Below are 24,288 nucleotides of genomic sequence, written 5' to 3' on the forward strand. Positions count from 1 at the left end.
TCCGTGAGATGGTTCTACTCAGAATACCCAAGACTCAGGAAGGCTCAAATAATTATTTGAAGCAGATCCCTAACAATGACAAATGATTAAGAACAACTGTGGTGTATTTATTTTGAAGAAATAGTAGAGTTAGGAAAAAGCAGTAAGTGGAGACATTGAAGAAATGACTATGAATGACTACTGTCACAAAAACTAAACTTTAAATTGGTTTATTATTTTTTAAAAAGTCTTTAATTTGCCCTCAAATGTCACAACAAATCCATACTTTGCTGACTATAACCTCTCCTCTCTCTTTTTCTGGAAAAGGGAAGAAAATTCTTTAATCTAAAAGTGATTATTAGCTACTGGTTAACACATTTTTTAAATGTAGGCCCAGCATCTCTTTCAAGCTCAATCCCAAATGTCAAGGGCATGCCACTGTTCTTCTTCAGTAGCATTATTGTCTTGGAAACTCAACTTCGTTTTAATAATTATATTTCTATTTACTGACATCTGAATCTACTAATCATCTCACTAAATTATTTTTATGAGAATATAGTTCTTCTATATAAATATTTATTTTGCATTCCCTAATTGATTAGAGAGGGCTTTAATAGTGTTTTTATGGCTTCCTAAACAAGAACTAAGAAGTTTGTCCTAGGCCTTTACTCTGGGTGTGCATGAACCCACACTATATGTGGTCCTGGGTTTTACCCTTAATAGATAATTAATCAATAGTGTAACAACAACATCGTGAACACTCCCTGAGTGATTCTAAAGCAGTATGTTTGTATTTCTAGAAAACCTATTGACTATCCCAGGGTGCATCATTAGAAATCACCTCTGGAATTGACCGCAGAAACTCCAGCAGCAGTTTGTGGAGCATTTGGTGTTTGGACCCAATGTCCGGTGAACGAGAAGCCAAGAACAGATGTGAGATGGAGGCCACGTTTGAGTAGGGACAGTGATTTAACAAATGGAATTGACCAGAAATGCCTGCCCCAAATTGCAGGACACTTAACGAACAAAGCCAATGCATACTGAGTGTTTTCATGCATTTTGCACTGTGAAGAGCTAGCAACTTAATACCCCGGCAGATCTACTAGTATAAATCTTACCTTTCTTCTAAAGAGGATCCAACCTCTTCACATTTAAAAGCCTTTCTTTTTGGAACACTATTGAACAGAGAAAAAAAAGAGCCTGCAACAAAATAGGACGAAGCAAGATACTACCACAAGATGGCACTGCTTTAGCAGACCTAGAAGAAAAGCTAGCGCCAGGGAGCTCGCGGGGAGCGCGGGGTCCTCTAGCCCCGCGGCTCTGCGGCGTTTGAGGACGGCCGCGGACCTGGCCCGGCCTCCGCGCGCGGGAGCTAACTGCATTTAGGGTGGCCAGCGGCTTAGACGCTGCGACCTGACTCCTCCTGCCCCATTTACTCTGCCCTGCTGTCCCTTTGGTCAGGAAGCCCCAGCCGCGATGCAGAGCCTCGACCCCCAAGGGCCGGCGGGACTCCGGGACCCCCGAGGATGGCGGCTAAAACAAGCCCCGATTTCCTGAAACGTGAGAGGCTGAGCCGGCTCCGCGCGAGCGGGTGGGTGCGAGGCAGCCCCCCACTGCGCCCTCCCCGCCGACCAGACCAGAGTCCCCACGACGAGATCTGTGGCTGGAGACTTGTCCCTGTGTTCTGTCCTCCCCCGGCGTCCCTCCCTCCTTCCCTCCGACGATGGGAACTGGCCCGGGACACGCGCGCCCGGGCCAAGTCCTGGTTTTGATTTCACTTGCGGCTCCGAGGAACCAAGAGGCTCCCACCCCACAAACAGGAAGGAGAGAAGGACTGGAGTGCGGGCAGAGGGAGGGTCATTCCCAGCAGTGCTGCCTGGGCCGGGCCGGACCGGGGGCCGGGGGCGGGAGCACGCACCTCTGCCCTAACGCGCGGGTGGGAGCGGAGCCTCGGGGTGGGGCAAGGAGGAGGGCGGCAAGGAAGGTTCGAGGGGCGGCCCCGGGGGCGGGGCGGGGGCTCCCAGGGTGCGCCGCCTGGCGCCCCCCGCCTCCCCGCGCCCCGGGGCGCCCCCGCGGTTCTGGAGCCGGGGCGGGGCCTGCGCGTCCGCCCGGGCTAGAAAAGGCGGCGGGCCCGGCCCAGCGAGCTGACAGCCGCGCTCGGACACAGCCTGGCCCGACGCCGCCATGAGCGCCGCGCTCTTCAGCCTGGACGGCCCTGCGCGCGGCGCGCCCTGGGCCGCGGAGCCCGCGCCATTCTACGAGCCGGGCCGGGCGGGCAAGCCGGGCCGCGGGGCCGAGCCGGGGGCCCTGGCCGAGCCGGGCGCCGCTGCCCCGGCTATGTACGACGATGAGAGCGCCATCGACTTCAGCGCCTACATCGACTCCATGGCCGCCGTGCCTACCCTGGAGCTGTGCCACGATGAGCTCTTCGCTGACCTTTTCAACAGCAACCACAAGGCGGGCGTGGCGGGCGCGGGCGCGGGCGCCCTGGAGCTGCTGCCCGGCGGCCTGGCGCGCCCCCCGGGCCCGGGCCCCGCCGCCCCGCGACCGCTCAAGCGCGAGCCCGACTGGGGCGACGGCGACGCGCCCGGCTCGCTGCTGCCGGCGCAGGTGGCCGCGTGCGCGCAGACCGTGGTGAGCCTGGCGGCCGCCGCGCAACCCACACCGCCTACGTCGCCGGAGCCGCCGCGCAGCAGCCCCGGGCCGAGCCCCGCGCCCGCCCCGGCCCGGGAGAAGGGCGCCGGCAAGAGGGGCCCGGACCGCGGCAGCCCGGAGTACCGGCAGCGGCGCGAGCGCAACAACATCGCCGTGCGCAAGAGCCGCGACAAGGCCAAGCGGCGCAACCAGGAGATGCAGCAGAAGCTGGTGGAGCTGTCGGCCGAGAACGAGAAGCTGCACCAGCGCGTGGAGCAGCTCACGCGGGACCTGGCCGGCCTCCGGCAGTTCTTCAAACAGCTGCCCAGCCCGCCCTTCCTTCCGGCCGCGGGGGCCGCGGACTGCCGGTAACGCGCGGCCCGGCGGGGAGAGACTCACCAACGACCGATACCTCAGACCCGACGGGCCGGAGCGGAGCGCGCCCTGCCGGGTGCCGCGAGGGCCGCCCGGCGCCGGCTGCAGTTTCTTTGGGACGTGTGCGCGAAAAGGAAGCTGCAGCCTGGATTTACCACCACTGAACTTCGAGAGAAGCTATATGTGTTTATTTTTCCCTTAAATTATTTTTATAATGGTAGCTTTTTCTACACCTTACTCTTATTGATGCAGCTAAGGTACATTTGTTTAAAAAAAAAAAAAAGACTTCAGACAAACCCTTTGTATTGTAGATAAGAGGAAAAGACGGAGCATGCTCCTTTTTTTTATAATAATTTTTACAGTATTTGTAAGAATAAAGCAGCATTTAAAACCAACCCTGATTCCTGTATTCGCAGTGACTCCCGCATGCCGGTGGCCCCCAGGACCCGGCGGGAAAGTGCATTCCAGGCCTGGCGCGCAGCAAGGGACACGGGGTGTGTCCCCCGAGGGGACCAAGCTTCCTAGAAGAAGGGGTCTGCTTTGGTTTTGAAACATGCAGAAGTCTACCTCTAAATGCTTTATTTAATTTAGCTAAGATCGGGGAAGCACGACCAAGCTCACGTTCAACTAGCAGCTTTCTGTTGGAAGGTTGCTCCCCCAAAAATACCCGGACTAAGGGAGGAGCTGGCCGGCCCACTGGCCCTGCAGCTGACTGGGGGCCCTGAAAACAGCGAGGAGCTCCCTAACCTTCGGTGAGGGGTAGAGGAGGGGGTCAGGTTATCCCAAAAGCACGTTGGAATCCTCTTTGGCTTTCCTGGGACTTTGCTTTCGCTTTCCTTGGTCTCATGGCCAGCTTCAAAATTTTCAGTGTGTTTAATTAAATACAAGACAGTCATGTAGTAGACGAAAAGGACAGTCACAAAGCCACTTGAAACTGGCCATCTTGCCAATAATGGTAATGTTTCAAAGCTCAGTCTGGACAAATAAAGCCGTTTGCTTTCCCCCTTGTACGTCTATATTATGTAATGAACTAACTATGGCGTGTCATGATTATATTGTAGAAAGGAAACAAAATCTTTAGTGTTTAAAGATAATTAATTCATGGCTTTAGGTGTAATTTAAATCTCGGCCAACAAAGCAAACGATAACCACCCACTCCTCTTGCGTCTGTACTCTCGGCTCTCTGCTCAGGACACAGCGGGATTAGATGGGCCTGTCTAGGGTGAGCTGCTGTCTCTGTGCAGCGTCGCTATAATCACGCCCCTGAACTTATCTACACTTTATGGGTAACAGTTTTACCTCTGACATGGTTTCCCAGAACATTTTCCCAAAAATATTAAACTTCAAAATGCTTAGGTTGGACGTTTACTGTAGCAGAACAGTAATATCACAATATAGGACAAAGATTTAAGCTTTGCAGGGTATTCTTTGGGGGAATGTTAAAACAAATACAAGGAAAACATGTGAATCATGGTAAAATTTTAAACACTTAAAAATTACCATTGAACAAAGTACTTTTTCCTGCTATATTAATATTATTGCCTAAGGTAAATACAAAGTAAAGACCTCAAAGCTTATTTAAGCTTTAATAACATGTTCTTAAATTTGCAGAAAGGTAATAAAAAACATATAACCATAGAAAAAAGTATTTTGATTTATAGTTCACAAAACCATTTTACTTAACATTTGCCCCCCAAAAATCTAAGTTCCATTTCAAGATCATAAAATACATTCACTCTGCCCATAGTTAACTACCAAAAACCACCACCACCCTTGCAGCCACAGTGCCAAGTTCACAGATCTTATGGCAACCGACGACGTTCAGAAGAGGCTCTTCCTGCACTCAGGAGCTCAATTTCCTCCAATCCAACGCAGCTAGTCGGATAGGTGGTTATGGACTGGACAAAACAGTTTAACAACCCCACCTCCTTTCCGAGGACACTCTTCACTTCGTAAGTCTGCAGTGATAAAAGACGTGCTGGTTAAAGCAAACAGACATAGCCCTGGATGTTCTGTTCCCAACAAACAGAACACCAGAGAGCAGAATAGAAGGCCCTTTCCCCAGTCCATGATCTTCCAGTCTTCAAGTGGTGAGAACAACGTTGGTGAGGAGGAAGAGATGAAGGGCCGTGATAAAGGCCCTATTTATTAGAGCAAATGAAGGAACTTTTTCCTGATAACGGAATTCTGTTTTTACACAAGAACATTTAAAATATCTCGTATTGATGTTTGTTAGTGGATGCAACAATAAGCATCTCCTAGCTGGCTGTGCTCAGAGGGGAACTGTGGGGAAAAGACACAAAGGGACGTGCCTGTTTTCTAGCTGGGGGTTGGGCATGCATTGTGCTTGCAGCTGTCTCCCACTTCCTTTGGGACACTTCCCCAATCTTGCAACACTGCTGGTCAAAGGATTTCCTGGTACTTTGCCCCAAACTTCCCTCCTTAATAGGATCCCATTTCTTCTAGAGTTACAATGAGCTAAACAACTCTATGTTGTAGAAGACTTTTTCTTCACATGTTATTTGATGAATATCTTACAGTGATTGGTTAATCTCAGGCAAGTTTCATCTCTAGGTAAGAACACAGGGCACAGGGCAGCAGGGGTACTCATTGACCAGGCTTCAAAGGTGTGGTGTGCCCTCACTTGGCTTGTATAGATCAAACCTCAGGACATGTTCTTCCTGGGGTAGGGGTGGGCTGAGAATAAAGAGAGGCTCAAAAGCATTGGGATAAATTACATCTCTGGTCTTAGTGGGGACTAAAGCCTTAGAAGGTAATGTGTTCTTTCAGAAACTCCTTTGCTGCCACTTGCAGAGCAATATTAGGGGTACCTCTCACCCTTCCTCTGTGCAAGACACTTGATAAACCTCTCAATAGCTCTGTTCAGTATGTATTAAGTCACCCTTTCCATCATTAACGTGTCTTGGCAAAGGGGACTGAGGCTGGAGGGGTCACACCAAATGGCCCAAGCAGGCACATGTTTGTGGCTCCCTGGGCCCTCCCATCAAAGGTGGGCATCTCCCTGCTTTACCCTGGGTCTTGGCTGGGCTCAGTGACTGGCTTCTCATGAACAGAATGAAGTGGAAGGGACGCTGAGTGTCATCCAAGCTAGGTCAGGAAAAGTGCCCAGCTTCTGCCTGCCTCTCGTGGGACCCAGACACATGCTGTGAGGGAGTCCAGACTGTGTGGATATCTGGCTAAATCCTGGGAAGGTCCCAGCTGACAGGAGCACAGTGGCCAGCTGGGATGAAGGGGACTTCTGTGACTCCAGCCCAGCCGTTGGGGCAGCAGCTGACGCTCAGTGGAGCAGAGATGTGCTGTCCTGGCAGAGCCCTGTCCAAACTGCAGGTCTGTGAGCAGAATAAGTGTGTAAGCCACTAAGCTTTGAGATGGTTTGTTGTGAAGCAATAAATGTCAGGACCAATCTGGGGTATGGGCACTGCTCTAATACCAACGCGTTGTGATATGTTCATATTCCTGTCTGTAAGACAGGCGTGGTGCGAAAGACCTCACCTATTCAATGTGATTTGTAAAAAGTTTGGCCTCCTTAGTAAAAAGTTAGAGTAAGGTCACCAGAGTGGTTTAATGGAGTGATGGCGCTGAGAGTCGCTGGCCAGGACACGAGAAGGGATGGGACCAACAGTCCCTGACTCAATGATGGAGGCCAAGGCCTCCCCACAGCCTGGGCTCCTGTGTGAGGCAGATGTCAGGATCGGGGCCACCTCTCTCGATCACTCACTGAGGGTTTATCATGATCCCACAGGGGCCAGACACTGAAGAGATGGCAGTGAACAAGACAGAGCTGCAAGGCTGCCTGTCTGGAGGGAGAGCAGAGTAGCACAGAGTGGGGTCACCATGTGGGGCTGGGAGGACTGAGGTGGGACCATTAGGTCCTTCTTTGTTGTCTCTTGCCATTTCAGTTAGTCTTGCATGCTGTGTGTGGGTGAAACAGATGGCCTAGGCATTCCTACACTCATTTAGGGGAAAAGTATGGAACTCGGACTTGAAAATAAGTTAGCAAAAATCATTTCTTTTTAAAATATCACCTTTGGAAGCTACAGTTTTCAATAATAACTATATCATTTATAAATGAAGATTAAATTATAAATATTTTATATTTGGGAGAAATTAATACAGAGAGGTTAAAACAATCACACCAGCAAACTCACATACACTGTTCATATGACTGCATATGTGCATATGTATCATATGTGTCTCTATTTTTAAAAGGCACAATATATTTTCCTTTAAATTTTCCTTTTCTGAAAGCTAAGGAAACAAACTCCAAATTTCGTATCACTGTAATGTTATCTTTGAGGACTGACATGTACAATGACAGCCAGTTCCACTGTTTTCACATCTGTAGCTTGACCACACTAAAGTGAAGGCATAAAATTTAACACTCATGTATCCTAACCAGAAACAGTACATTTGTTCCAGGGAAGAGTTATTGTTCTTGGGGCAAGTCCTAATTTGATTCTTTGGATTTTGGCAAATGTGCATTCTGACACAGAACACTGATAGAATCCACACTGGAAGATTTGCGGCCAATGTCTACACATAGGTCCTTTTCATACCCAACCTCTACTAACTGCTTTCCAGCTTGTATGTAAAGCCCTGATTATCCACCGTGAGTAAACCTGGAGGTAAGGGGCTTACTAAAATATACCTCCAGGCTTGAATTTACTCTCATTTTACTGGCGTCAGCTCTGATAACAGAGCACCCACAGAGGTGACACCTGAGGCTATCACCACCACACGCCCCTCACCTAATGCACATGCTCACACACAGGCACACACAGGCACACAAGTACATGAGCACACACTGATGTTTGCACATATGCCCTTTTGAGCTTTTTATAAGTAGGGTTTTACCGATGGGAGCACTGTGGTAGAGAGGTTTAATGTATGGGAGGTATAAGCCAGCCTCAGTCAGAAGGAAATCAAGTGAATGAGGGAGGATTTCTGCCAGGGCCTCCTCCTGGTCTCTGGGTCCCTAAAGAGAGGTAGGGTGGTCAAGGGCTCTCACCGCTGGAGGCTTCCTAGAGGAAGCACCAGGCTGCTCTCCTGGGGAGCCCGCAGGGACCCAGTAGGAGATTGGACCTGAGCCTGGAGGGCCCAGCCAAAGCCACACGAGGAATCGCAGGCAGGCGCTGTGCCTCTGTGATATGATGAGCTGTGTGCCATCCCCAGTGGTGTTGGTGTTGGTTTGTTTAGGTCGTGGGTGTTGGTTCATTTTGCTCTGTGATGTGATGAGCTGTGCGCCATCGCCAGTGGTGTTGGTGTTGGTTTGTTTAGGTCGTGGGTGTTGGTTCATTTTGCTCTGTGATGTGATGAGCTGTGCGCCATCCCCAGTGGTGTTGGTGTTGGTTTGTTTAGGCCATGGGTGTTGGTTCATTTTCCAATGTGTTCTCCTTAAGCAGGAGTTTCCCCAACGCTTTCCCCCAACATTCTCCACAAAAATATGTTCCCTGATAAGCCAGATCTGCATCTTGAGCACCTCTTTTAAAGCCCCTACCTTGGAAACCTCCAATCCCTCAGCCTTACCCAGCACTACACCCTTCTTTCTTCCTCCCCTCCTCCCTTGTGGATAGAGAGATGAGGCACAAGGAGTCAGTCCACAGGTGCTGCTGCCTCGTCACCCACTAAACACATCAACTTTAATGAGCACAGAAGCACACACACATTCCCTGTCACACACCTCTGCCAGGTGGTCACTTGTGGGGATAACAACGACTTTCCCTGTCTGAGATGTCTGCATCCAACAGAGACAGGGGCTGTGAGCCCTGTGTTTGTCACCTTCTCAGCAGTAAATGTGGGTTCTACCCACTGGGATGCTGGGATGATTAAATGTGGCAATGTGTGAGAAAAGTTGTGAGAGCAGTTCTTGGTCCACAGTAATTATTTACATTTTACTTGCATACAGTCAGGGAATATTTGTTTATAAACCCTCCTCCAGCATGGTCACTCCCTGTTAAAATGCAGCAGCCCCTTAGGTGAGGGTTTGGTGCTGAGTGTGTGTCGGGGGGCAGTCACAGAACTGCTTTTGTTGTCGTTGTTGTTGGGGAAGATTCTCCTTGAGCTAACATCCGCTGCCAATCATCCTCTTTTTTCACATGAGCCGCCAACACAGCACGGTCACTGACACACGAGTGGTGTAGGTCTGCGCCCGGAAACCGAACCTGGGTTGCCGAAGCGGAGCGCGCTGAACTTTAACCACTAGGCCATCAGGGCTGGCCTCAGAATTGCTTTTAAGAGTCGTGCCCAGGCCTGTGGGCTTTATCCCAAGGAGGGAGCCAGAAACTCTTTTTAGAGCTCCACAGGCAATTCTACCCTGAAATCAGAGCTGGGAACCACAGGCTCAGACTAGTGATCCTCCAAGATTCTGTTCATGGATTTATCCACATTCCAATTTAATCCAAGCTCTGATAGCCACGGTTTAGATGAAAGAGTGCAAATGGCTGCTCTGCCACCTGGTGCTGCCAGCTTCTCCTGAGGTGCAGCAGGGGGTGGGACAGGGGCTAGCGAGGGGCTGGAGAGGGCATCCCGGAGGGGAGGAGCCGCCCTATATAGGATGGGTCACATCAGCCTCACATTCTAGCTGGAATCAGAGTTGGAATTTGGCTATAGGAACCCATCAGAAAGTTCTGCAAATGATCACCCTACCCTTTCACCACAACCCCATGAGCTGGCCCAAGTCTGCTACCTGGATGTGGACCCCAACACTGGTCACAGACACCTTTTGTGACTTGGGAGGCTGTGCCCTGGCACTACTCCAGTGGGTAGTCCCCAGTGCCCTTCTCTGGGGTTCATCGATTCTTTGGGCCACTCGTGGGGCTTTTAAATGGCTTTGACAAGACAGAGGGGGTATCTCAAGGACAGACCTCTTTTATTTATGAGGGCCAAATTTCAGGAAGAAGAAACTGTCTTTGGCCCATAAGTTATATATATTTAAGGTGGTGGTTTTCTAGGAGGAGCATACCACTTTACTAAGCCTCACCATAGTAACTCTCAGGGCAGGCAAACCAGTTCTGAGAAATAATGGTAAAGTTTCCAGTTACTCAGACTCTGGAATACCCAGCAATTAAAAAAATATGTGTGTCTCAGATAACTCTGTTCTATTAACATGAAATCGTGGCAGTAGGACTTGAAATCGCAAGACTGTCTTACCATTATCAAAATCAGGGAGGCAGATTCATGTCTTAAGTCAAACTGCAAGGTTGATTGGAAATAACTTCAATTCCAAAAAGGAATGGATCTCATTAGCAGACATGGGCATTTGTTAGTGAACGACAGCAGTAAGACTTCTCCATGTCTCAGCATAGTCTAAACACTTAGCTTGCACACAATTATATAGTTGGGCTTTGTTGTAATTGAAAGTACACAGAGGAGGGGTCTTCATCTGGGGGATGATCTGCTAACTCAGGGCTCAAGAGCATAAGAACACACACCTGGGCTGGGCGTCCCTGGACTTACCCCATCATCGCAGGCGGCAAACCGCAGAAGTGAAGCAATACTGCTCTGCAGCAGCTGTAATAACAGTGAAACGGGCCGGGTTAAATCCCACCACTGCCGTAAGTGCTCGTGCTACAACACCCACGTCCTGAAATTAACATGTTAAATTGAAACCACTGTCTTTTCTTTAGTAGCTTCAATCTCAAAGCCTTAAGTCCAATGTGACTTTTAAGTCACAGACATAGAAAGACTGTATTCCTGAGGGTGACTCCTTCCCCCTTTCCCAGAGAAGAGCAACAGATGCAGCTCTCTCCGGCCAGGGAGTCCGAGAGGCTCCATGAAGTGGACACGGGATGCATCCGAGCTCCTGCACCAGCCCTACCTTGACGCTCACTGTGCACTGGGGGCGCGAGGGGCAGTCCAGGAAGACCTGCAGGTGCCTTCTGAGAAGAGGAACGGTGACCACGCGGGAGCAGTCCCCACAGGAAAAAGTGCCTCTGTTGTTTGGAAATGCACAGGGAAGACAAGACCAAAAAGGCATACGTCAGAAGAGTCTAGCAGTAGACAAGCACTTTTCTAAACATGAATGTTTGCTGAGATAGAAAAGGGGTATTTACTTTCAGAAACCAAGTTCCTGAAATAGGCCGGAAGAAGCCCCAGGCTCAGCCTGTTCTGAGGGATAAACGTCAGCTTCTGGCTAATGGCTACGTGGGCATGTAACACCCAGAGGACGGAAGGGACACTTAGACAGAGAAGCCTCATTCAAGCTGAGCATAGAGGATGACAGCAAATATCCCACGAAGCAAGTGAAGGCCCTCTGCGAGGCAAAGGGAAGTCAGGGCCTCCCATCGACCTGAGTGGGAAAACCTACTTTTTTTGTGTGTGTGTGAGGAAGATCAGCCCTGAGCTAACATCTGTTGCCAATCCTCCTCTTTTTGCTGAGGAAGATTGGCCCTGGGCTAACATCCGTGCCCATCTTCCTCTACTTTATATGGGCCGCTACCACAGTATGGCTGATGAGTGGTATGTTAGTGCACGCCTAGGATCTGAACCTGCAAACCCTGGGCCGCTGCAGCAGAGTGCACGCACTTAACCACTACGCCACCGGGCTGGCCCCTGGGAAAACCTACTTTTAATCACCAGTATCTATGTTCCTTATTGCTACCATGTAAACTTGTGATTTGCATTCTTCTTGTCTCTTAAATATGATCCAGTGATGACTTGTTTATATAGAAAGCCAGCAACCCAGGAGGAGCAAAAGGCATCATTTGCTCTTTGCTTCTTAAGTAGCAGAAAAGCAATGAGCATGCCCCTTTCTGTCATGTGATAAAGTCAACTTGGGAGGCCAGAGAACTGACTCAGAGAACTGCATCAGGACCGGCCCTAGACTGGGCCCTAGGGAGGGCTGCATAACGCCGGGCAGGGAAGGGGTGTCTGTGGATGAAGCTGTGCTTTGGTCTCTGGATAAGTTTGCGCCCTCGCAAAGACAAGCTGTACAGTTACCAAGTTTGTCTTCCTTATTCCTGTTGGCCCTAAGTTTTTCTTTTTTTGCTGGACCGATAATAAAGGAGCTGAGGACAAAACCTGGCTCTTTTCTCCTTTAAGAGGAGCTGCAAGAAAGAGCAAAAATCTCCCTTGCAAAGAAAGCAAACACACCGTGCACCACAGCCCCTTCCCTGCACTCAGCAGACTCGGTTTCCCACTTGGAGCTCATGCCTGGCCCCTGGCGCTGCAGAAGCAGGTGACCTGAGAAAACAAGGCAGTGGGGACCCTGGAGCCAGGTGGCTGCCGCCCTGGGGTCTTTCAGCCCAGCCCCTGCCCCCTTACCTGTCTTCTGGGCTCTGTTTCAATCTCTCGTTGCCACACAGGTCACATGTAGGCCACGAGAAGGCAGTGCTCTCATCCACACCAACCACAGCGCCTGGGCCCAGGAGAAAGCACAGCCCGAGTCTCAGAGGGGGTTCCTGCCTTCCCAACTTTTCTTTGCCCCTCAGGCCAGAGATGATAACACGAGATGCCTCAGAATCTTTTCTCACTTTGAGTTTATATAAATGTTCCTAGGTTTTTTATAATTTCCATTTATTGTACAAACAAAATTACAACAAAAAGTAAGTTTTAAAACTTGCCCACATTACTACCAGACCAAGTATTTCCATTTTTGCCCGATCTTTTCTAGTCTTTTTCCAGATGCATATATATTGAAATTGTTACAAGCAAACCATCAGCGCAATGTCTCATTCTACCTTTTAGGTTGCTGTATAGCTGTTGTTTTGTTACTTGTAATGACTTCTGACAAAAGTGAAAGAAGGAAGTGCCAAAGCAGGCCTGCATCTGAACATCAAGACGACAGAAATCACGACTATAGAAAAACAACGCAACTTTAACATAGACCATGAAGACATTGAAACTGTTAAAGATTTTGTTTACCTTGGTTCAGTCATCAATTTAAATGGAGACCGCAGACAAGAAATCAAGAGAAGACTGAGACTTGAAAGTGCAGAAATGAAAGAATTAGAAAAGATCCTCAAGTTAAGGAAGTGTCGTTACAGACTAAGGCCAGGACGATCCACACCCTGGTGTTCCCAATTACTATGTACTGGTGCGAAAGCTGGACAGTGAAGAAGGCGGACAGGCAAAAAATGGATTCATCTGAAATATGACACTGAAGGAGAGCTCTACGGGTACCCTGGGCTGCCAGAAAGATGAACAAGTGGGTCCCAAAGCAGATTAAGCCTGAACTATTGCTGGAGGCAAAAATGATAAAACTGAGGCTGTCCCACCTTGGGACATGAGAGGACATGTCCTTCATGAGAGGACAGGATTCTTTGGAAATAATAATGCTGGGAAAAGCAGGAGGTGGCAGGAAAAGAGGAAGACCAAGTATGAGATGGATTGACTCCACAAAGGTAGCCAAAGGCATGAGTCTACAGGAGCTGAGTAGGGCTGTTGAGGACAGGACACTGTGGACATCACTCATTCATAGGGTTGCCAGGAGTCAGAGCCAAACGTGACAGCACGTAACAACGATAGCTGTTGTAAGGATTGTTTTACATATCTTATTGATATTCCATTTAGGTGATGTGTCACAGTTCCCTTAGCCATTCTCCATATCAGACATTTAGGTCTCCAAATTACTTTAGTGGTAAGGCAGTGGGTAACTTTGTACATAAGGCCTTTTCTGTACTGGGATCCATTCCTTAGGCTAGATTCCTGGACGTAGAATTACTGTGTCAAAGACTATGAGCATTAGAGATGCAGAAACACCCCTTTAGAAGGTGTTTCCCACAAGGACTTTCTGATTCACACTGTCACCATCCATTCACAGGGTGCTAGTTTCACTGCCCTGCATGCTGACATCACCTTAAGTATTTGCCTCCTTAACAGGTATAATGGAATTACTTATTTTAGTTTCTACTTCTTTGACAAGGAAAGATAAATACACTTATAGGTTAGTTAATATCTCCTCTCATGTGATTCCTATAGTTTCCTTATTTTTTTTTACTGTAACATTTGTGATTTACTTATTCAACAAACAAATGTGTATACAATGCTATTTAGTGTGGGATATATGTGTAGCATTAAAAACATAAAGATGGATGCTACAATCCCTACTCCCATGGACTCCACAGTCTCATTGGGAAGGCAGATAAACAAAGACTGAGTGAAAAGACCATGAAATATGGGATAAAATATTTGCAAAAGAGATATCCGATAAAGGACTGTTATCCAAAATATGCAAAGAACTCTTAAAACTCGACAATAAGAAAATAAACAACTGAATTTAAAAATGGGCCAGAGACCTTAACAGACACCTCACCAAATGAGATATACGGATGGCAAATAAGCATATAAAAGATGTGCCACATCATATGTCATCAGGGAAATGCAAATTAAAACAACGAGATACCACTACATACCTATTAGAATGATCAAAACCAAACACTGACAACACCTAATGCTGGTGAGGATGTGGAGCAACAGGAGCTCTCATTCATTGCTGATGGGAATGGTACAGCCACTTTGGAAGACAGTTTGGCAATTTCTTACAAAGCTAAACATAGTTTTACCATACAACAGTTTATCATACAAGTCGCGCTCCTTCCACCCAAAGGAGTTGAAAACTTATGTCCATAAAAAAACCTGCACATAGATGTTTACAGCAGCTTTATTCACAATTGCTATAACTTGGAAGCAACCAAGATGCCCTTCAGTAAGTGAATGGATAAACAAACTGTGGTATATCCAGACAATGGAATATTATTCAGCACTAAAAATAATTGAGATATCAAGTCATGAAAAGACATGGAGAAAATTTAAATGCATATTACTAAGTGCCAGTTTGAAAAAGCTATATAATGCATGATTCCAACTATATGACATTCTAGAAAAAGCAAAACTATACAGACAGTAAAAAGATCAGTAGTTGCTAAGTGTTAAAAGGGAGGGAGGGATGGATAGGCAGAGTATGGAGGATTTTTAGGGCAGTGAAACTACTCTGTATGATACCATAATGATGGATACATTTCTCTAAACCCATAGAAAGTACAACACCAAGAATGAACTCTAATGTAAACTATGGACTTTGGGCGATAATGATGTGTCAAAGCAGGTTCATCTGTTGTAACAAATGTACCATCTGGTGGGGGATGTTGATAATGGCGGAGGCTGTGCAAGTGTAGGGGCAAGAGATATATGAGAAACTGCTGTACTTTCTGCTCAATTTTCCTGTAAACCTAAAACTGCTCTAAAAAATAGTCTATTTTAAAAAAATACCATGAAATAAATGCTAAATTGAGAAATGGAAAAGACCCCTCACAAGTGCAGAAGAGAACCCTTCCAGGGCTTGAGGATCAGGGCAGGCTTCCTAAAAGAAGGGACATGAGGTGCGGCTGCAGGTGGGGAGGGGGGCACAGGCTGACCCTGCACCTCACAGTGGGGCTGGAGGCCAGGCAGGCATAAAGGCCAGGCAGGTGAAAGGGGTATGAAGTTGGCAGACCACAATCATCTAGGGTCTTGCTGGGGATTTTAGACTTGATCTTGGAAGGGATGAGAAGCCAGGGAGAAATTTTAAACACGGGATTGAGATGGTCTGATTTTCTTGGAATGTGAAGTAATATAGATACCATCTAGATACACTGGCAAATCACAGACCATCCTTATTGAAAAGTGGTGAAATTAGACATTTGAAGTGAAACTAAAATGTGACCTAAGTTTCCAGAAAAATAGAAGAGTCATTCTTTTTACTCTTGGAGCAAAGAATTTCATTCCCCACAAGAACAATTAGGAGAAAATTTATCTGTAGAGGGTAAGCTCACCATTTTTGAGGATTTGGAAAAAAATTAGGGTGCAGTTCAGGCAATGAAAGAAAAATAAAGGTCAATACAAAACTACATGAAAAAAATCACACAAGCAAGGAAATAGGAGTGTGGTATACTATTTTCCTTTTCAGTGAAAAATCTTTATATAATCATGATAATAAAAACACCATTTATTGATTTTCATCTTGAAGAATCAAGCTGTAGACAAAGTGTGCAAGGTTGAATTATGGTTATGAAACAGAATATTATCAATTTTAACAATATAAAGTATAGAAACAACTGTAGGAAGGTGGAAAGGAAGAGTACAGTAAAAGAAGGGCACGAGAGCTAATATTCTTTTCTTTTAAAGTGTGAAATAAAGATACTATCTTTAGCAGGGTGAACAACAAACAAACAAATAAACAAAACCCCTGCAGCCAATATCATACTGAATGGTGAGAAAGTAGATGCTTTCCTTTTGAGAGTAGGAACAGAGCAAGGAGTTCCCTCTCACCACTACTATTCAACATGGTACTGGAAGTCCTAGCTAATGCAATAAGGCAAGAAAAGGAAATAAAAGGTATACAAATGGGGGAGGAAGAAAAAAGCTTTCCTTGTTTACAGATAACATAGTTTTCTACATAGAATATCCCAAAGAATTAACAAAAAAACGACTAGAACTACAAAATGATTATAGCAAGGTTATAGGATACGAGGTTAAAAAACAAAAGTCAATTGCTTTCTTATATACTAGCAATAAACAAATGGAATTTGCAATTAAAACATAACACCATTTACATTAGCACTAAAATACATTAAATACTTAGGTATACAAGTAACAAAATATGTACAATTTCTATGTGAAGGAAACTACAAAACTGCTGAAAGAAATCAAAGCTCTAAATAAACAGAGAGATATTCCATGTTTATGGATAGGAAGACTCAATAGTGTTAAGATGTAAATTTTTTCCAAGTTGATCTACAGATTCAATACAATTCCAATCAAAATTCCAGCAAGTTATTTTGTGGATACCAGCAAACTGATTTTAAAGTTTATATGGAAAGCAAAAAGACCTAGAATAGCCAAGACAATATTGAAGAAAAACAAAGTTGGAGAACTGACACTACCCGACTTCAAGACATTCAATAGAGCTACCAATATCAAGACAGCATCGTATTGGTGAAAGGACAAATAAAGCAGTGGAACAGAACAGAGAGGCCAGAAATAGACTCACATAAATACAGTCAACTGCTCTTTGACAAAGGAATAAAGACATTTCAATGTGAGATAAGATAGTCTTTTCAACAATGTTGGAACAACTGGATATCCACATGCAAAAAAATGAATCTAGAAAGAGCCCTTACACCTTTCACAAAACTTAACTCAAAATGGAGCACAGACTTAAATGTAAAATGCAAAATTATAAAACTATTAGAAGAAAACAGGAGAAAATCTGGGTGACCTGGTTTTGACAATGAATTTTTAGATACCACACCAAAAGCACAAGTCATGAGAGAAAAAACTGATGTGGGACTTCATTAAAATTAAAACTTCTAGTCTGCAAAAGACACTGTTAAAAGAATGAAAAGACAAGCCACAGACTGGATGAAAATATCCACAAAAGACATATCTGATAAAGGACTATTATCCAAAATATACAAAGAACTCTTAAAACTTGACAAGAAAATAAACAACCCAATTAAAAGACGGGCTAAAGACCTTAACAGACACCTCACCAAAGATGATATACAGATGGCAAATAAGCATATGAAAAAATGCTCCACATCATATGTCATCAGGGAAACGCAAATTAAAACAACGTTTTAAAGAGATACCACTACACACCTACTAGAATGGCAAAAATCAAACAATGACAACACCAAATGTTGGTGAGGATGTGGAGCAACAAGTATTCTCATTTATGGTTGGTGGGAATGCAAAATGGAATAGTTACTTTGGAAGATAGTCTGGTAATTTCTTACAAAGCTAAACATAGTCTTACCATATGATTCAGCAGTTGCATTCACTGGTATTTACCTAAATGAGTTGAAAATATGTCCACAAAAAAACCCACACACAAATGTTTATAGCAGCTTTATTCATAATTGCCAAAACACGGAAGCAACCAAGATGTCGTTCAGGAGGTGAATGGCTAAACAAACTGTGGTACATCCAGACAGTGGAATATTATTCAGCACTAAAAAGAAATGTGCTATCAAGCCAAGAAAAAACAAGGAGGAACCAATCTTAAATGCATATTGCTAAATGAAAGAAGCCAATCTGAAAAGGCTATATACTATGTGATTCCAACTATCTGACATTCCGGAAAAGCAAAACTATGGAGATGGTAAAAAGTTCAGTAGTTGCCAGGGATTAGAGGTGGGGGTAGGGAAGGAGGCATGATAGGTGGAGTACCGGGAATTTTTAGGGCAGTGAAACTATTCTGTATGATACTATAATTGTGGTTACATGATATTATATAGCTGTCAAAACCAGCAGAACTGTACAACACCAAGAGTGAACCCTGGCTTCACCAGGTGTGGGGGCCCTGGACCTGGTCACTCTATAGCTCACTCCCAGAACACTTCTTCACCTGGTCAACCTTGGCCAGCTTTGGCTTCTTGAAGAAGGTAAATCCCCTGCTACCAACCTTGCGGGCCATGGTGGGACTGGCCGGACACGACTGTAGAAGGGCACTTAATGCCCTTCTACAACACTTAAGGTAGCGGGGCTGCCTCCCTGCTAGGCATGACCTGGTAGGCATGAATGTTCCTAAGACATTCATTTATTAACTGACTTGCTGAAAGAGGCCTAGAATTTCTGATTAACAAACTATAGGCACCTGTGTTCCGTGCCGTCTCTGTGCCCTGCAGGCCTCTCCCCAACCTGGCACCCAGCTCCTCCCTGCCCACCACCCTCAATCTTCACACGGAGCTCTCATTGGGAGGACCTGTGAGGTTCCCCAATGCTTCTCTATTTAAGTAGAGCCAAAGATAAGTAAAATGCTTTAAACATATTTATTAAGTGAATGAGAAAGGAAAACGCACCTAACAGAACCGGCTTAATCAGAAATGGTGATCCCACCAATTTATAAGATGACGGCACAGAAAATAAATAACTTTTCATCTTAATACAAGGGAAATACATAAGCCAACTAGAGCCTGTTTGCTCTACGGTTTAGAAATACTGTTCTCTTTCCCCACTAACAACACCTTGGGAAATTCTAGCCATAGAAAAAAACACTCTACTTACTGAATTCTTTGCCTTAAGCTGGGAAGAGAGCTGAATGAGCAAGGGACAAGTGGTGAAGGTCATTTATAATTGATATGCCTTTTTACTGCATCATTTTTTTGTGTGTATGAGGAAGATCAGCCCTGAGCTAACATCCGTTGCCAATCCTCCTCTTTTTGCTGAGGAAGATTGGCCCTGAGCTAACATCTGTGCCCACCTTCCTCTATTTTATGTGGGATGTCACCATAGCATGGCTTGATGAGCAGTGTGTAGGTCCGCACCTGGGATCTGAACCTGCAAACCCCAGGCTGCCAGAGTGGAGCGTGCAAACTTAACTACTATGCCAGCGGGCCGGCCTCTACTGCATCATTATTGAAACAAAGAATTGTGGCATCAGTGTGCACACACAGTGATCAAACCTTGGCATAAAGGCACAGACCCAGACAGCACTGCTTTGGTGTCTGCGATGTGGCCGGGGTGGGCTGAGGCACAGGAGCTTTGGCTGCTCTGATGCTTCCGTGTGTGAGGCACATGGACACCATGCCAGTACCCATGCGAATGCTTCCCATCAAGGCAATGACAGCATCCCCATCCCCAGGGCATGCCTCACTTTAGAATGATACATGTAGCAAAGCCTACAAAGCTTTGAGGGTAGTGCCTCGTTTCCAGTGCATGGCATTGTGCACAGGGTCCTGTGTGGTTCTCCTTCCACTGCTTAGGTGCTTAAGGGTCTGAAACCCCAATCCCTGGGCCGTCTAAGTTTGTCTCACACTACTAGGGACAGAGCTTTGTGACAGATCAAATTGCCTATTGTTTACTTAAAAAATATTTAGTCCTCATCTCCCACATGAAGATTCTGTTTGGAGTGAAGTGGGGCTTAAGGATGCCTGAGCCTCATCAGGATTCCCAGTGGCTGCCAGCACCCCACAATGCTCAAGACATGGTCCACTGTGCGAGGACACGCAAGGCTGCACCTGGTCAGCGAAGAATGAAGCTCCTGCAGTATTCCAACAGCTAAGCCCTGCTGTGACAGGCACACCCTCATGAGAGTGAGGGTGAAGAGAACGGTGTGCGAAACCCAAACGATGGGCCTCAGGAGCACCCTGTATAGATGTCTAAATGCAAACAATAACCTCTCCAGATGGTGCTTCCTACCTGATGACCAAGATGCTTGAGGCCAGGTGCTGGGAGAGTAACAGGAGAGAGGTGCATGCCATAGTCTGAGGCCAGGAAGCTGAGGGCTCTTTTGTCCCCACAGCTCAGATGATTTGGTGGCTGGAGAAGCGCCTGGGCTTCTCCAGGGGCAGTGCTGGCTGGCAAAATGGCCAAATTCTCACTTGCGAGTTTCCCTTTTCTAGACTCCATGAAGATCCTCTGTTAACACTCTCCCTTCTCCAGAGAGGTTACAATGGACAATAAATTTCTCTCACTTTGGGCTACATTTTCTTGAAATTGCCCCTTGGTCATCTTGTTTGGACTTAAAGCTCCCAAATCTCTTCAGTCCCACAGTTCTGTCTCTTTGGATGGAGTTACTTTCTATAGATGCCTTTCCCCAAGCACGGAGGTATTACAGATTCTTCCTACTGTTACTGTTGCACCTCTGTCTATTTATAATGATGGTCAACATGAAAACTATATAAAAATAATAGGAATATATCCAAAAGAACAGGAAAAATATGTCCACTCAAAAGGCTATATATGAATATTCGTAGCAGCATTATTCATAATATAAAAATATGAACATCAGCTGATGAATGGATAAATAAAATGTAGTATATCCATACGATGGAATATTCAGACATAAAAAGAAGTACTGATAAATGTCACAACATGGATGAATCTTGAAAACATTCTGCTAAGTGAAAGCAGCCAGAAACAAAAGAACACATATTACATGGTTTCATTCATATGAAATGTCCAGAACAGGTCAATCTGTAGAGACAGGAAGTAGAAGAGTGGCTGCCAGGGGCTGTGGGTGGAGCAGGGAGTAACTGCTAATGGACATGGGGTTTCTTTTTGGGATGATGAAAATATTCTGGAACTAGTTAGTGGGGACAGTTGCAGAACTGTATGGATACACTAGAAACCACTGATTTGTACACTTTAAAGGAGTGAATTTCATGGTATGTGAATTACACCTCAATTAAGCTATTATTAAAAAATAGAACGCCACTTTGTTTTCAAGCTATTGAGATGTCAAAAGATAAAATATAAAATAGGAGGTGGCTGCACAACATTGTGAATGGACTAAATGCCCCCGAATTGCTCACTTTAAAATGGTTAATTTTATATTTTGTGAACCTCATCTATAAATTACTTTTTAAAAAAATATGAGGTTCTTCAGAAACTAGAAAAATCAGGTCCTCTCTCTCCTCACAAGTACCTCTACAGTTTCCTCTTTCTGCATCTCTGTGGCACTCAGTGGCTGTAGTTAGGAATGGTTAGATTCCAAACCCTCCTTCAGAAACCAGCTCTTCAGGGACATATTTTCTTATAAAATGGTGCTCTAGGCTGTGGCGATCCTTTACTTACAGTCTTAGAGTAACAGGGTCCCGTACAGCCTAAGCAGTGTGTGGTTCTGGCAGGGACTTTCAGATGCAGGACAGAGGCCACCACGGGGGGGGCCTGTGGATTGGCTGGACCAATCCTGGGCTCTGAGGGAGGTGAAGGGGATGGAGGAGAACAGGTAGCAACCGACGAGGAGAATGAAGGTGGAAGGGAAGTCTCTATAGAGGCACTGAAGACAGGCACGCTCCAGCAGCAGGCTGTGGAGAAGATTTTGAGGACACGTGCACGGTGCATCTGTGCTGGTCTGCACCACATACTCTGTCCTCACTGCCTGTCCACCTGGGGCACTGCGCAGCTGTGCTTGGAGAAGCCGCAGCACGCCTACTCACAGACACCCTCGCAGTCCATTCAGCCTCAGCAGACCTCGCCCTCCCTTACCCTCACAGTGCATCTTCCTGCCAACAACCTCTCCCTGCTTTGCACCCTAGTCTATCTGTGGTGCTGACAGAACTACTTCAGGTAAGACAAAAATCTGATCACATAAAGTCCTTAGTGTGACCAGGGAAAGCAGAACAAGACAAGACCAGCCCCGTCCCATGCCGGCCCTGCCTCTCCTCCACCACATGAAGCTTTTACGACTGCTCTGGGCACCTGTGTGATTTCCCACACGCCCTTCCACCCATCTGGAAGGCCTTCGCCAACTCTGCCTGACAAATCCTGACACTCCCAAGGCCACCCACCACTGCCATCACTGGCTCTAGCCCTCCAGCCCTCGGCCAGCTGTCTCTCCCTTCCCAGTCTGTGGCAATGGAAGCATCAAGATGTCTATCTTCTCCACTAGTCTGTGAGCGCTCCAAGCCCCCAAAGCTCATGTGCGTCATCTTATTTCCTCCTCAACAATGCTTTGAGGTTGACTCTGTTATTCCTGTCTTACAGATGAGAAAACGGAGGACCCAGATAAGAGGTGACTTGTTAGACTCTGCTTTCTTCAGGACCACTAGGCTACACTGCTCTCACTTCTCTCCAGCAAATCACAACTTGAGTTTTGTTCGGTACTAACCGTAAGAGGAGATGCAAAGAACAGAAAATCCAAAAGGCCTCAACAATGAACAGAGTTCAGTCTCATGAGAGACAAGGGGATGTGAATGAAGCAATGAGGTCGTAGTTTTTTTGCTGTTCATAAAAATCATAAAAAGATTCAGGAATCTAGTGGTGGGCAAGGGTAGAGGAAACAGGCCCTCTCAGACATTACTTTTGGAAGTGTGAATTTTTGTACAGTTTCTGGAAATTAATTTAGCAATATCTTTTAACATTAAAGATATAGAAACCCTTAGTGTGGCCACTTTGGAAAACACTTTGGCATTTCTTCAAAAAGGTTAAACACAGTGTTTATGTTTAACTAGCATATGACCCAGCAATTCCATTCCTGCATACATATCCTAAATTTGAAAACAGGTGTTCAAACAAAAACTTGTCCACAAATATTCATAGCAGCACTATTTACAATAGCCAAAAAGCAGAAACAATCCAACGTCCATCAACTGATGAATGGATACACAAAATGTGATACATCCATAAAAAGAAATATTCAGTCACAAAAGGAAATGAAGTGCTGATACATGCTACATCATGGATGACTTTGAAAACATTATGCTAAGTGAAGGCACAAAATCACATAATGTATGATTCCATGTATGTGAAATATCCAGAAAAGGAAAATCTATAGAGACAAAAAGTAGATCAGTGCTTTCCTACGATCAGGGTGTGGGGAGGTATGGGAAAGGGCAGAGTATAATGGTGAGTGATTGACAATGGGCGTGAAGACAGTGTTCTAAAATTAGATTATAGTGATGGTTGCACGACTCTGGGAATATACAAGAACATTATAAATGAGTGAATTGTAGAGTATGTACGTTATATCTCAATAAATTTGGTTAAAAAACACATGAACCCTAAGACCCTGAAATCCTCCTGTAGGGAAATCAGCAGGGGTTGACGCAGGGAAGGGTGTTTATTTCAGCCTTGTTTATATCTGCAAAGAGAGAGGGCATCTTGGATGCCCATCTGTGGAGGGGCAGTTTACTCGCACAAGAGACTCTCGAGTTAGGTCCTATCTACCTGCGTGGATGGATGTCTCTGCTAGAGAACTAAGTGAGGAAAGCCCGTGACAGAGTCACACGGAGCAAATCCTCCTGTCTGCAAAGGCACACACGTCCCTCTGAAGGGGCAGGCGTGTGTGCTCCTGTGTACACGTAGTCTAGCAGGGGGTGCCCAGGAGGAGAGAGCTACCTTTCTTTTTACTCCTCTTTCACTAGTTCCAATGGACACAGACACAGATATGCCTCTATGTAACATATGTACTTTTATCATTAAAAAATTTTATGAAATTAAAAAAGATAGTATTAACACTATTTTCAGCTCCAGACTCATATATTCAAACAGCTACTGAAACATCTCCTTCTCAGATGTATCAAAAACACCTAAGCTCTCCAAGACAGCACTGAGATTGCTCCCTCAAAGCTGGCCTTTCTACCACATCCTACTTCACTGAAGAGCACCACCATGGCCTCACCATCTATACCAGATCTTAGAGCGTGCACATACATTCCACCCTCCGTGGATGCCTTCCTCTGCACCGCATTCATTACCCAATCTGCCAATTTCCCTCCTAACTAAGTCCACTCCTGGGTTGGCTTCTCCACCTCACCGGTCTCACTCCTTTAGACCAGTGCCTGCCATCCCACTGGCCAACCCCAAGGCTCCAGCCCCTCTGCTCTGCTCTGCAGAGATGGAAATTGGACCACGTGT

At 45.9% G+C, this 24,288-nt stretch overlaps 2 protein-coding genes across 4 annotated transcripts in view; one reads left to right on the forward strand and one right to left on the reverse strand.

Annotated features, from left to right (window-relative positions):
• The first annotated feature begins 2,057 nt into the window (after positions 1-2,057).
• CEBPD (CCAAT enhancer binding protein delta) lies at positions 2,058-3,383 on the forward strand. The gene has a single exon (XM_058564548.1). It carries the CDS (start codon positions 2,164-2,166, stop codon positions 2,983-2,985), a length of 822 nt encoding a protein of 273 aa, XP_058420531.1. The 5' UTR covers positions 2,058-2,163; the 3' UTR covers positions 2,986-3,383.
• A 1,177-nt stretch (positions 3,384-4,560) lies between these two features.
• SPIDR (scaffold protein involved in DNA repair) overlaps positions 4,561-24,288 on the reverse strand; it is a 472,343-nt gene continuing 452,615 nt past the window's right edge. The window contains exons 18-21 of one of the 3 annotated variants that reach the window (XM_058564544.1): positions 12,271-12,364; positions 10,826-10,940; positions 10,465-10,518; positions 4,561-4,946 (exon numbers count right to left, since the gene is read on the reverse strand). In XM_058564544.1, the coding sequence (XP_058420527.1) occupies positions 4,791-4,946; positions 10,465-10,518; positions 10,826-10,940; positions 12,271-12,364 (419 nt within the window). In that variant the 3' untranslated portion in view covers positions 4,561-4,790. Of the gene's footprint in view, positions 6,339-10,439; positions 10,519-10,825; positions 10,941-12,270; positions 12,365-24,288 lie in introns of all 3 variants that reach the window. The other 2 variants (XM_058564547.1, XM_058564546.1) reach the window with 2 other exon arrangements.

This window comes from Diceros bicornis, chromosome 21 (genome assembly GCF_020826845.1).
Source record: "Diceros bicornis minor isolate mBicDic1 chromosome 21, mDicBic1.mat.cur, whole genome shotgun sequence".
In the NCBI taxonomy this organism is placed as follows: Eukaryota; Metazoa; Chordata; class Mammalia; order Perissodactyla; family Rhinocerotidae; genus Diceros; species Diceros bicornis.